Source organism: Trichoplusia ni, chromosome 24, assembly GCF_003590095.1.
Source record: "Trichoplusia ni isolate ovarian cell line Hi5 chromosome 24, tn1, whole genome shotgun sequence".
Lineage (NCBI taxonomy): Eukaryota > Metazoa > Arthropoda > Insecta > Lepidoptera > Noctuidae > Trichoplusia > Trichoplusia ni.
In genome coordinates this window covers 3,618,532-3,633,333 of record NC_039501.1, presented here as the reverse complement: position 1 = coordinate 3,633,333, position 14,802 = coordinate 3,618,532, and the positions used below count along the sequence as shown (strand labels likewise).

The following is a 14,802-nucleotide window of genomic DNA, read 5'->3' as shown; positions in this document are numbered from 1 at the left end:
CAAGCCAATTGTTTCACTTATTTTTAGTTGCCATGACGATAAAGTCATTAAAACTTGTTGATCCATTTACCAATACTTATTTTTAAGTAATCTAACTTCATAATGTTAAGGCAGATGATTGGTTTCTAAGTAAACTGTTTCTATTCCAACTAATAGGCAAGTTTTAATTAATTTTGTTAAACTGATTTGTTGTGAACTAAAACTGTGAACTAGTTACGTAAATCTTCATCTAAACGTTGGTTAATAACTTTCAAATCTAAAATAAACGTTGAATTAATTAAGGAAAAAGACGAATAGACTGCTTAAAAGATTGGTTGAGGTTATGCGCGCCGTGTCGCCTGTTCGATTCCGGCGTAGGACAAGCATCTGTGCTGATTCTGGTCTTGAGTATTTGTGCCTTCTTGCATGTGACTTAAAAATTTGTGAAATACCCAGGGACACAATAATGCAATACATTAGTCCAAAAATCTTAAAAAAAAACGATTAACTACATCAATCTTAAAACATCTGTTTCCGAGATTTTAAAATACTTAAAACGGTCTTCATTAACTGTATCACCTTGATTACATAAACATAAAAATTAACAAATTCATATCAAAATTAGTTTATCCTTTTCATGCCCCATTACCATAAGCACCAATTATGATATAACATCCATTTATACCCAAACGAAAACAACACCCCATGTATCATCCCGTCCAACTCTCCATGGCTTTCGCAGTGCGAAGGCAATTTGTTCTGTAATCTGTTACAATACGATAGGCCTACAATACGCGTGACGTCACAGACGTGGGTTCTCAAGGAATGTAAGAAAATGATTTATCTTAGTTCCTACAGAAGTTTCTACAAATGCAGTTATTTTGGGTTGATTTGAGAATTTTTGGTCGAGTTTCGGCATTTTTGGGTCGAATTTTAGGGTTGGTAGTTTGGTCTTTGGTATGTTTATATTATTATAGTAGTTTATTTTTTATAAAATTAAGTATTAAAGAATTTGTCATCTGAGATCATAATTACATTCATCAATTTGCATTAGAAGTTGCAGTAGAAGTTACAATTTTAATGGGTCCAGATAAAAAGTCGGTTGAAATGTCAAAGTTGATCGCATCAGTTTTAGCAGCGGTTCAATTAACGGGTGTGTGTGAGCACAAAGATGATCTTAATCTTACACAAGCAGCCAAATTTTCGGTTGGGAACATGCAAGCAGCTTCATAATAAGCATATGTTTGTGACACTATCAAACACCTCATGAATTTCTAAGGCAAAGATAAATTCCCTGAAGAATCCAGGAGTCCAAAATCTATTTGTAATTTAAGACGTCGAAAAATCAGCAACCAACAAACAAAAAGGAAACCATACTATAACCAAAATATTGTATCAAAACACAATTAATTTATATGGTATTAGTAAACAATTGAGCGGGGAACGTTCCACTAAGACGTTGGGAATCGGTTTATACGAGTATGTCAGAACCCTTGTCCATCTAACCTTGGTTTATTTTGGCCAAATTTTATACGATTTTCCTGTAGTTTTGTGGTAATAATGCTATTGTAAAGGTATCTTTGGGGGATGTAATTATTACTGAGATTTTGTTTTTTATTTCATTTATAATATTTGACGGGCAAAAATGTTTTGTGAAAATATTTCATGATGAGTAGAAGTGAGGAGCTCGGCTAAGCTATAACCACATAAGTGAATCGATCATAGGTTAAGCTATGCTTGACGCGGTTGGTCCGTAGATGGGTGACCATCTTTGTCATAACGAGTTCCTCCGTGTTTCGGAAGGCACGTTAAATTGTGGGTCCCGGATGTTATTCCTACATCTTTGACAGTCCTTACAGGTAGTCAGAAGCTTGAAAAAACTCTGACAACCAGTCTAACCAAGGGGTATCTTGTTGCCCAGGTTACTGGGTTGAGGGGGTTAGATAGGCAGTCGCTCCTTGTAAAACACTGGTACTAAGCTGAAACCGGTTAGTCTAGTAGCCGACCCCAACATAGTTGGGAAAAGGCTAGGCCAATGATGATGAGTAGAAGAGAGAGAATGCCTAAATTACTCATTGTATCGATGATAAATTTGAGAAAAGGCAGAACTATCTGTTAATAAAACATAGCTTGAGTTTGGAATAGGCTTAAGGTTTTTTAATGTGCTTTCCTCACTAGCAAGATTTGGCAGAGAACTCTTTCCCTCTCTGATTCAAAAGACTGCAGCTATTTATCTCATTACTACTATAATGACAAAACAACTTTACACTATCAAGATTTTTTTTTCATAAATAAAAATACCCGATCCGATCCGAAACAAAAACAATCACGTTAAAGATAACAGAATTTAAAAAGAAACTTTTGTTATTCCCTTCCCACTTCATTTATAAAGGATTTTTTATAGAAATATTCTTGCAATTCTGCAAAACCTACCCATTAATGCGCTTGCCTATTGTGCTTTGCCACGACTTCTCGAAATGTTATTTTATTTAGCTCCTAGTTTAATACAGGATATCGGTTACGATTTTTTCGTTCTGTTTATTGGACATTTTCTTGGTTTTCTAATTAGCGTAATTTTGCCATCAAGTTATGAATGAAAATCGTTGTATTCTGTAAGGTTAGGGAAATAATACAAAGGTTTATACAAATGAGCATTTGAATTTAAAGTAAATTTCTTCTTCTAGTAAAGGCTTCAAATTTTTAATCTTTTCGATTTTGTTTTTGGCTTCAATCAAGCTACTTAGTCTTTCGCAGTCTATAACACAACACCCAGTCCCTTGCTTTCAGCTTCCAATACGAGCCAATTACCATCATAGGTCTTGGGCCCATCGAGCTAGAGAGTTCAATACACTGAAGATTAATAAGGATGAATGTTCAGTATGCATTATTTCCAGTCCCAAGTAAAAGAGGTCGTTTACATACATGGTTTCAGGTAATTTCCCAGCAGTCACGATTTAATATACATTGGGAGTATTTTTGTTTTTAGTCAATTCCATCTGAAGTGTCGATTTCAGTAAATAACATATAGAAAACTCTTTTAAATCAAAGCATTCACGAAATACATTCACAAGTCGATATTTATTTAAGCTACAAAATGAACTGAAATAAAACATTAAAAATATAAAGTAAATTCTAATATTTTTGTACATGATAATATTGTAATAAATAACTTTACATAAATATTGTAAAACGTCACTTCTCTGGCTCGCTACGTGGCTGCGAGGTTTTGCTAGAACAAAAACAAGACATTATTTAATTTTGTATCATGAAAACAAAAAATGATGAAAAATTTATATAAAGTTCATATAAGTCAATAGTATATGATAGCATTTTAATTAAACTATGTATTTGTCTATAGAGCAATAAAAAGAAGTTGCGTTATGGCCATTTTTGTCGCATCATCTTTGTCAATGCGGTAGGAGTCGATTGCCTTGGTCACCACTTCTTGCATCAGAAGCCATATACCGTATCATGCAAAAATTGATCTGATAAATCATCTTAATCATATCACTGCTGATGTACCTGCAGTTTTGGTTTGGTACGCAGCGATATGGAGAGACCTGACGGAATGTCATTGTTGCCTTGCGTATCGGGTCGGCCTTTGGTCGGGGTCGTGACATGCGTCGACACTCTTACGCCATCACACATTTTTGGGTCGGCATTGTCGCCCGGCGCTGTTGCTGAAGTGGATGTCCTAAAACGGCGAAATAGAATAACCTGATGGGTGGTTATATTTTTGAGCTGTTTTGGGATCAAACGCTCGGTATATGGGGACCAAGTGCACTAGCCATTTATAAGAAACGCGCAAATCGACTCCATCCGTGATCAGAAGTGGGTAGATTTTTACACCAAACATTGGTATTGGTATTTTAGGCATAGCCCCATACCTTCTGAGCACGTTTCCAGCATTGACAGAGATGATATCCTTTAGAGGCCTAAGTTTTCCAGACTCGTATATCTTACATTACTATCATCTTATCACACTTAATCTTTACTAATATTATAAATGTGAAAGTGTGGATGTTTGGATGTTTGTTCCTCAATCACACAAAAACTGGTGAACGGATTTGGATGAAATTTGGCATGCATATAGCCTTTGATCTAGAAAAGAACACAGGCTACCTTTTATCCCGATTTCTTATGTAGTTCCCGAGGTAAAATTTAAAATACGTGTAAAACAACAAAAAGTCTTAACATATGTATATCTTTTAACCACGCTGATTAAATCGCGGGCAACAGCTAGTGATAGATAAATAATATATTACCTGCTAAAAGGTGAATTATTAATTGATATCTTGTCCAGTCTCCATGTCGGGAATTTTTTAGGTCGAACCACTTTTACTTTGTTCACTGTTGTCCTTGGACTGAAACAATTACGGAATGAGTTTAATTATTATTTGGTGGCCTTACGCTGGCTTGCACGAGGTTCGATAAAATTGCGAGGAAACCTGGGTCCCAAATATTGGAATTCGAAATCGTCAACTCACAGTGAGCTAGCGTGCTGATGAATGGTCAAACTTTTTCTGTTAGGGGAAAGGTCTGTGCCTAGCCATAGGACGTATATAGGCTGGTATTATTATTATCAAAACACTATTTAGTTACGTACCTGTCATCTATTTGTGAACTTGTAATATTCTATTGTCAACTCTATTATTACATACCTCATTTAGACGGCGGCATAAACGGCATAAACATGAAATCCTTGCTCAAACTCCGTTTCGGTTTTTTCTTGAAATACTTAATAGTTTTGATGGCATTACCAATTTTGTTCAGATTGAGGTTGATTGACGCTAAGCTTGGTTTTTTAATCGATTTTAGGGATTTGAATGCATTAGTTACTTTATCAAAGTTCAGGATTGGTATGCTTATATTTATATTTGTCTGGATCCTTGTTTGGGATGGTAAGACACTGGAAAGGGCTTTCCACGCTAATCTGGGACAAGAGAAACATTTTGTATTAGCTCCTTACCATTCCAAACAAGACAGAAATTTGAATAAAAGGTATGATTCTGAATTTCACACTTGTGTATTGGATTTTTGTCTAGGCTTTCGTGAGGATCTATTTCAATATTTCTCAGATATTTTACGATGGGAATTTCGCAACTTAATTGGACGTAGTTATGCAAACTAGAACCATCCCACACTTTGAGTGAAATTGAGTTATATATGTAGATAGACTGTGTATGGTGTATAACATCTCCTCAGAAAAAATTCTGGCCGATAATAGCAAGCTACAAAGCAAAAAAAGAAGCCATTTAAGGTACCAACCCGAGTTTGAGTCACTTTTTATAAGCAAAACGGACTCATGTAGCATGGTACTTATCGTATTTAGAATTTTTATTACGCAAAATAGAACCAAGCCACATGGTACCCAGAAGAAAATAAAAATATAAATCTTTTTTTTCTCTAAAGAGAACCATGTGGCTTGGTTCTATTTTGCGAAAAAAATAAATGAGCTTAAAAATAACCAAGATGCTTAGTTCCATATCGATAATTATGTTTTATGAAATTATAAAAAAAATAAGGGTCTATGAAGCTTGGGTTTGGTTTGCGTTTAAAAAAAATGAATGTTTGGTAGGAATAGAAATGCTTATGATTATTTAATTTTACATACGTGTCATATTTTTCCCGGGTGATCATTATATTGAACATTTAAACATCTACCACTGTCTACCATAAACTATCGTAATTTATAAAATAGCAACACGAAATTTTTGCGGGTAACACTGACACATTCACTTCTACATTTTCTACTGTGCTTTGATCTTATTTAAAAAAAGAATGAATAAAAAGTTGAGTGCTCGAACAAGAGCACTTGTAAGTGCTTGCCTTAAAAATAGCTCAGATGATGAAGATGAAAACCACAGTGGTGTAGGTAAGTAAATAGTTACTATATCAGTTTGTTGTTCTAACCTCAAAGCATTTTATTTTGTTGATAACTACAGGCTTAAACAGGCAATGATATTTGATTAAGTTCTATATATCTAAAGTCTTTTTCACTGTATATCGTAGGTAGATTGTAAAAATTAACAATACGAATTAATTTTGCTAAACAACAAGTATTTTTGTTTAGGTTATTATTACTTATTTTAACATTTTTTTGCAGATATTATTGAGAATTCTCCACATAGTAGTCCTCCAAAGAAGTTAAAAACGGGTAAGTTACTAAACAGCACAAAATACCCACTTAATTTTAACATATAGTATACGATATTTAACTAGAGAAAAAAGGTCATTAGCCTACCTACATTTATGGCCGTTTTTTCTTTCAAAAACAAAAATATATAGCTATATTTTTGTTTTTAAAAGAAAAAACGGCCATAGGATCACGATAAACGTCCATTCAGGATGTTAACGCTAAAGGAAATATGATACATTAGTCGTTGTTTTGATTCGCGTGAAGAGATAGGTATAAGGGAAACAGCAATGACTTTTTCTCTTGTTAAATGGCACATACTTATAGGGCTTCATCCGAAAAAACAGAACCTTAGACTAAAGTTGATTGATTTTAAATCTTACGTAAATAATAGCTATCTATTATTTACGTAAGATTTAAAATCATCCAGAGGTGATGAGCTTTAATATTTTATTTTGTTAGCTTTTAACTGTCTTTTAATAAAAACTATATTCCTGGGTATTTATGCAGAACAAGCTAAACAGTTTGAATGAGCTTGTTTAGGTGAATGGAGCTTTTGCTTTTCTAAATGCGAGCATATTTCAGCAGCATGTTGTTTTCAGTTTTATTTTTAATCCTCAAGTCTTAATTTGTATATATATATATATGTATATATATATACTTACTTGTGCTTGGAGGCGAATGTGAGTTTATTTGTTTCGCTTTCACGCCTTAGCTATTCAACCAATCGTAATAAAATCTTTGGTATTTTGAGATAAGGATGACCACTCTTACTTCTGGAGTTATGGAGGAGGAATTGAAGTCGGTTACTAGCAGTTTAACTGCACTACTTGTTTAATACTCTATAAAATTAAATCAGTAGGTAATACTTTTCTTTCTTCTGCAGCTTTGCCTTATGCCGATACCAATCGCCTAAGTGAGCATAAAGTTCCGACTGATGAAGTCAGTTGCGAGAAGAATGTCGAACTGCTTTTTTCTGGCATGGGGTGCTCGAGGTATTTTAACATTAGATCTCATGAAGATGTTGAAGAAAAAAGTATAGAGCCTCCACCCTATTCTCCGTTAACACCTAGACCACTTAGCAATCACAATGTAATAATGCATGAAAAACAATCCACTAACCCCTCTCCTAACATTGACCAGTATATAAAACCTTCTGAACCTCATGTTACGCTGCATGAAACCATTGCTGAGAAAAGGATCACACCTGTGTCTCGTCCCATAAGTCCAAGGTCCAATCAAACCACCCTCCCCGATCCTCCGTCATCACCTGTGCGTTCAATGTCACCAGAGACAGCAAATATATTTAATATTTTAAGGGAAGACTTTGAAAATGACTGCGGAGCTTCCGAAAATATGTTTAATATTAATGAGAACAATCCAATAGTTTCACCGGCATCTTCCAATAGAACTGAAGTGATATTTGATGACGACGACTCAGTACAGGACCCGGATTTTGTTGAAAGTTATACTGGCGGCAGTGATAACAGTTCAGGAGAATCAGAATCACTGATTACCTCTATACCAGACATATTTTATGAACCTAATACTGATGAGACTGAAACTCAAACTTCCAGCCGTTCTAATCAAATCTTGCAAGAGAACATTTCTGAAGCAACTAGATCTCCTTCAAGTAGGCCAAAAAGGGGTAGAAAGAGAAAGTATGGTGATCACACTCGAGAAGAAAGGAAGAAGAGAAAGTACCAAAATCTGTCCTATGTTAACTCTAGGAAACAAAGAATTGAACCAAAGCCATTTTTAGATTATAACTGTAACTGTCCAAAAAAATGTCAAGAGAAGATTTCGAGGGAGAACAGATTATCCGAATTCAAAAAATTCTATGCTTTGGGCACTTATGCAGCACAAAATATGTTTATTGCAGCTTGTGTGAAGGAAAACCCAATAAAACGTTCATACGTTTCTGCTTCTAGTAATAATTCCAAGAAAAAGACCTTTACTCGAATATATCATCTAAATCATGTACTTGTTTGCAAGAAAATGTTTTTAAGCACTCTTCAGACAACATCCAAAAGGGTAAATACTTCTCTGTGCAAAAAACGCGACGATTGCATAACAGATAAACGAGGTTCCCAAGGAGGACACAATAAAGCAACTTATGAAAGCGAAGAGTTTATCATAAATGTCATTCGAAAACTGCCTACATATGTTTCCCACTATCGGCGAGCAGATTGTAGCGATGCAAAATTTTTGAGATCTGATATGACTCTCCCTACAATTTATAAGTTATACGAAGATGAAGCAAAATTGGCTGGGCAAAAGGTGCTCTCTTTTTCAAAAGTTAAACGCGTGTTCCTTACGAAGTTCAATCTTCGCACAAAACCTTTAAAAAAGGATACATGTAACAAATGCGACTACTATTCTAGCAAAAAATTAAAAGGATCTGAAGAAGAAAAGGCTATGCTGGATAGTGCTCATAGGGAACACTTACAAAAAGCAAAAGCACTGCAACAGCAACTAAAAAATGATATGCAATTAGCTAAAGAAGATCGATTCACCGAAACAATAACATTCGACCTGCAAAAAACCTTACCCCTTCCGCGTATACCAACTAATATTGTATTCTACAAAAGGCAGCTCTGGGTGTACAATTTAGGAATCCACTCAGGAAGCGATGACCAGGCCCATTGTAATGTTTGGGTGGAAGGTGAAGCGGGAAGGGGATCTCAAGAAGTAGGCTCCTGTTTATATAAGCATATAATGGATAGGCTTGGCGATAGCGGCGTGAAAAACTTAATACTTTGGAGTGACTCTTGCGGAGGTCAGAACCGCAATATTAAACTAACGTTGATGCTAAAAGCTTTATTAAACGATCACCCAACACTCGAGACAATCAGGCTACGCTTTTTAGAATCCGGTCACAGTTTCCTGCCGAACGATACTGATTTTGGCCGAATAGAATGTGCTTTAAAATTACAACAAAGATTATATACGCCAGAGGACTATATGCACATAATGCAGGTATGCAAGAAGAATAAACCGATGCAAGTTCAGAGAATGAAAACGGAAGATTTTTTGTCAAGTGCTAACCTAGAAAAGAAAATAACAAACAGGAAGAAAGCTACTGATGGCTCTAAAGTGTCTTGGCTTAATACAAAAGAGATAATGCTCAAAAAAGAAGATGAGTTTTCGATTTTTATGCGATCAAACCTGGATGATGAACATATAGAAGTAAATATAAAGAAAAATTTACGAGGAAATACGGGGCTATTAACGAAACAAGTAATGGATCCGCTTTGGCCTAATGGAAAACCTATTCCCGAAGCAAAGCTGAATGACCTAATAAGTTTGCTGCATCTTATACCAGATGATGCTCAAGAATATTATAAAAAATTAACCGGAAATTCAACAGTTCAAGACGACATAGATGGGTTTTCTGGTACTGTTGATTTTGAAGTAGAAGTTGTTGAAGATGCTGCTTAAGTAACTTTGAATGATGAATAGTAGTGATTTTAGTAGTGATGAATAGTACTGCTATAATTATTTTGTAGTTATTAACCATTTCTGTGCGTCAATATAAATTGTTCTTATGTTGCAATAAACAAATATGAATAAGTAAACCATTTATCTAACATTTATTTTTCCTAAAAAAAAATCAACAAAGAACCAAACCACAATACAATAATTTTGCTATAAGGAACCATCATGTTTTTGATCATAAATAAACACTAAACCGTCATAAAATTGAATTATATAGTTTTCCTATATTCTTGCTAATACAGTCCTTTAACGTTGTTAAGTTATTCATCTTATAAAACTTACCTATTTTTTTCTACGCACTTTTAAAACAAAAACCTAATTATCTCAAAACTGATATGTTGTGGGTTGGTTCTAGTTTGCATAACTACGTCCAATTAATGAAAGAAGAACTTAAAGATGAGTGACTACTTAATTGTTCTTATTGAAAGAGGTTTTAGTCTAGTGGGACTTTTATAGACGGACCTTTATATTTGGAAACCTGAACAAAAAAATCAATTGATTTAAAAAATAGGCGAATATAAAACAACAAAGACCTGTTATAAGACTAATTTTTATGAGAGAACTTAGTTGCCGGAATGTTCCTTTATATTCCCAACACCAAGTTTCAGAGCCCTTAACGCCCATCAATAAATCAATCGATTTACAACTTTATGATGTACGCATTAATAGTTAATTCTTGTTTAGCAATTGAGACCCTAACATGCATTATGTAGGCCTAGAAACTAGTGGTCCCAACACGCATATGAATCTATAACACAAGACCCCAAAAGTTTGCCTACCTGAGGACCTACCAAGTCTTTATATTATTGTAATTGTGAAAGCGAGAGAGCGAGCTACATAATGTAGAGCGGCGTCCCTTTCACAATTGCAATGAATTACTTTAAGACCAAGAGTGTTCCTGTAATATATTGCAAAAGTCTTAATAGTGGTCAGAAAATGGGAAACGATAAAAGGCTGTTTGAGGAAGGACTTCAATAAAATTAATTTATAAATATAAATACCTGCTGAGGTAACTCTTTTGGACTTTAGGCGGCTTATACCGTCGATCTGGTACAAAACTGCCGAATTTTCTCTTTCTGTAACCAAAAAATATATAATGAGTCGGAGTCTTAACCAAATACAATGTAATGTAGTACAAATGCTATGTCATGTTTAAGCCTGCCCTGGATTAATTTCATTTCAGTTTTTTGCATGGAAATATTCAATGATCTTTAAGAAAATCAGTCCATTGTCTGAATTAAAAATTCAATTTTTCCAAATTAAAATACCAAATTCTGGACAGCTGATTGGAATTGATATGAAAAGAGACAGAGGTTTATAGAACCTGTTTTCTAAAGGCAAAAATAGTTTTTACTAGCTGTTGCCCGCGACTTCGTCCACGTGGTTAGAATTTTCCACGTTTAAGCGCAAAATATGTGTTTTTTTACGACCTCACATTAGAAACCTCAAAAATTGTAGCCTATGAGTTATTCTGATGTATAAGCTATATTGTGGTAAAGTTTCATTCAAATCCATTCAGTAGTTTTAACGTGAAAGAGTAACAAACATCCATACATCCATACTTACAAACTTTCGCCTTTATAATAGTAGTAGGATAAAATAGCTGGATATAATTCAAAAAGTTTTTAGTCGTATATGTCTTTTTAATAGTTTCAATGAGAACAATGTTTCACAACAAATTAGTCTTGATAAACAAAACTAATTGAACGAAGGCTCTTTGTCACAAACTAATAGATAAAGGAACGGTTTCTAATGCAATATCATCGCATAAAACCTCAGACAATTTCTTTGCTCGCATTTCTTTTGTGTAATTATCCCCGTAGGAATACTTAGTCCAACATTGTTAAATGGTAGTTAAGAAAAAGTAGCTCTTTACGTTGCTATATGGCCATATTATTTTTTAAGATTGCTATGTGTTTTATGATATAGAGTATGTATAAAAACTGTCCGATCAATTAATCGATTATAGTGTAGCGTAATGTATAATGTATAATGCACGGCCGTGAACCCAGATGTTTTAATAGTAATAATCATTAATATCATGATTAAGTGACTGTATTAAGTGAAGTATTACTATTAAAACTTAATCATTACTATTAAAACATCTGGAGGCACGGACGTGCCCCACCAAGTCGAGCAAAAAAGCGTCACGGCCGTACCATACGATTTTCCGAAATCAATTAAATAATATCTTCAGCACTGGAAACTAATAAATCACGACAAATAAGTGGCAAAAATTGATTTTTTTAGTTAAGAGACATTTCAAAATCCCAAAATTCTGATTTTTTTTTAAACGACTCCTTAGACCTAGATTTTTTTTAGATATTATTTTTAAATACTTTAATGTATGTATATAAAGGTCTTAAAAATAAAATGATATCGTCAATCACAATAAAAAATAAGAAACAGGTTTTTGCATATGAAATGATACAAGGCTTTCAGGAATCACACAACTTTTAAAATTTTCAAACTTCAGTTTTTGCTTCCTAGCTTTTGAAAAGGTTTGTTTTTGACTAAAAGTTAGTTTAGTTATTTTCTTTTGTTCGCCGCGACAAAATTGCCGATATTTTTTAGAACGGATACGAGACCAAAATTGTTGAGGTATTTTACCGCCCAAAAAATCCAGGCCGAATTCGTAGCTGTAAAAAATTGTTATTCAAAATCACCGAAAAAACTTTACTTGCTACTATTTTTTCGACAAAGTATCTCACCTAGCCGATTCTTGCAATTTACCTTTTTTGGTTCATCAGTTCATTAAAATTTATTCTAAAGTGAATATAGATTTGATTCTGTGGTGTAAATAAGCCTGGATCCATGAATGGACTACAACGGATCGATGATATCAAAAAGTTAATCCAGAGCATTAACAATCTCCATAATAAATTTTATCAAAATCGGCCAAGCCGTTTAAGCATGACATCATACCAAAACATACACATTCAACACCTTAACATGATCAAACAAGACAAACAAAATAAATTAAGCATAAACATCTTACTTCTGCGGATAATGTATTGTGACACCTTTAGGGGTCACTTTCTGTTTGCAGGGGCCGTCGTTTCCACATGGACACCCTTTCACTGGGCGATATTGTGGTATAGGTACCACCCTGAAATGTTAACACTCCATTGAAAACTCACAAGAGATGCACGCTTGAATGCTCAGTATTAAGGAAGAAAAGTAGATGACTGAGTACGGAAATAAATTTATTTGTTCAAAATCTTAGACTATGTTTTTTTTTGTAGTAACTATCGTGAGAATTATTCATGACTAGAGCCCGACTAGTTCTCGGACCCTACCAGAGTCCTTAATCACAGCGGGGGTCGCGAGTCGATCTGATATTTAGTCTACTAGACTAGACTAACTTGGAAAATAAAGATATTTTTGCAAAGAGGTCAAAGAGTTCATGAAGATCGTGGCAAGGAACAGCGTTTTTTTTTTGTCTAAGTGAGGATTTTTTTTCTGATTCACCACTTGTCATGCAACGCATACTGAGTCATAGGAAAAACTTACTCTTTCTTTTTGAATACTTTCCATTTTGGCTTTTCAGTTATGACGTAACGCAGATTTGATAAACTGAAAATGAATTATAAACTTTAACAATAACAAGGTTGCAAAACACCATGAAAAATACATGGACCCTAATCTAATATTAAAAAGTGTCATTTTGATTCAATAATAAGTATGGCAAAAGCATCTGAAAGCACGGAAATTTGTCCCGGTAGAAACAAGGTCCTCATAATAAGCGCTGGCGGATATTTCTTGAGAATTTCAATCTGTAGGTGCAATTTCAGCACCATGTAACTATTCATCATGGTCGCATTCTGCACTGCCTTATTTGGTGTACATTCAATAATGTTGTATTCTTTTCATAATTAACGGCAATAAGTTAAGAAAACCGGTTTAGAATAACACCCAAGCTACTTAAAATAATGATGTTCAATTAGACTTAAAATACCTGGAATTGCTTGTTGCTTCATCCACTTTTCTCCTAGATATGAAATCCTTACTATTTACGATTCCCATGTTTCAATTTTCTGTCTTTCCGCGATTCCTTGGAGTTCTCTGAATAAATTGGTATCCAAGACTTTCGAAATCTTTGATTGATTTGTATCTTCTATAACTTTAAGTCCATTGAATTAGATGCATTTTGTACATTTATTTTTATTATTTATTTCATATTATTTTGGTTATCAGTTCATGTTTGACTTGACATTTTGTTACTGACAGATTTTTCTTTTACTCGTTGTTTCTGTATGTTCACGACTTTTCATTTTTGACAGATAATTTCAAGGAGTTTTAGGTGTGCTTTTTGGATTTCTTTCAATTCAGAAAAACGAAGAAAATTTTTGTATTTACTGTAATAGCTCCTAAATACCTCAGAAAAACATTTTCATTTAAGATATATTTCAACATCTAAAATTGTAAGTCGAAATATAAATCTTTCAAAATATCTGTCGAGTTATCAACTTTGTAAAAGATTGACTGTGATAAAAGTTTGTTGGACATATTTCAAAGTTAATGGCTGCTAACTTTTTGAGTGTACTATGTATGTCCCAAAGGAGGATAGATAATGTACATTAATTTTGAAGTGTCAGCTTGGTCTAGAGGTCGTACAGCGACTTAAGAGCACAAGGTCTTGAGTTTGAATCATGGGCTGGCATTTTGATCATTTAACTGAGATAAATAGTACATGTGTGTTAAATACTAACTATTGCCCTCGACTTGTTGATACATTGCACACAAAATAATAATTACTTGCCTTTTTTGTTTCATTTCTCATTGGCTTTGCTCTTATTTCTAATACCGTGATAGCATGTAGGCTACATCCTCAATGACGAGGGAAATTTCTTGGGAGAAATCATAAAATCGGACCGGTAAATCCTGATTATCGAAGGAACGAAGAAACTAAATCTTTAAATTTATGCTAGTGTAATATATTATAGTAGGTATATTGTTTAATTAGGATATATATATTACGACCTCTATTTATAGGCACACCTATCTCTTGATATCTCTGCATCACCCTATGGTTGACTGGTAGAGAATGCCTCAGGCATTAAGTCCGCCATTGTACATTTAATCATTGGCCTAGCCTTTTCCCAACTATGTTGGGGTCGGCTACCAGTCCAACCGGTTTCAGCTAAGTACCAGTGTTTTACAAGGAGCGACTGCCTATCTGACCTCCT

At 34.3% G+C, this 14,802-nt stretch overlaps 1 protein-coding gene across 1 annotated transcript; it reads right to left on the bottom strand.

The window, feature by feature from the left end:
* Positions 1-3,133: 3,133 nt before the first annotated feature.
* LOC113505153 lies at positions 3,134-13,745 on the bottom strand. Its single transcript, XM_026887715.1, has 7 exons — positions 13,572-13,745; positions 13,127-13,189; positions 12,612-12,722; positions 10,615-10,689; positions 4,245-4,343; positions 3,502-3,673; positions 3,134-3,208 (listed from the first exon to the last, which is right to left on the bottom strand). Exons 1-7 carry the CDS (start codon positions 13,637-13,639, stop codon positions 3,188-3,190), a joined length of 609 nt encoding a protein of 202 aa, XP_026743516.1. The 5' UTR covers positions 13,640-13,745; the 3' UTR covers positions 3,134-3,187.
* Between the last annotated feature and the right edge of the window lie 1,057 nt (positions 13,746-14,802).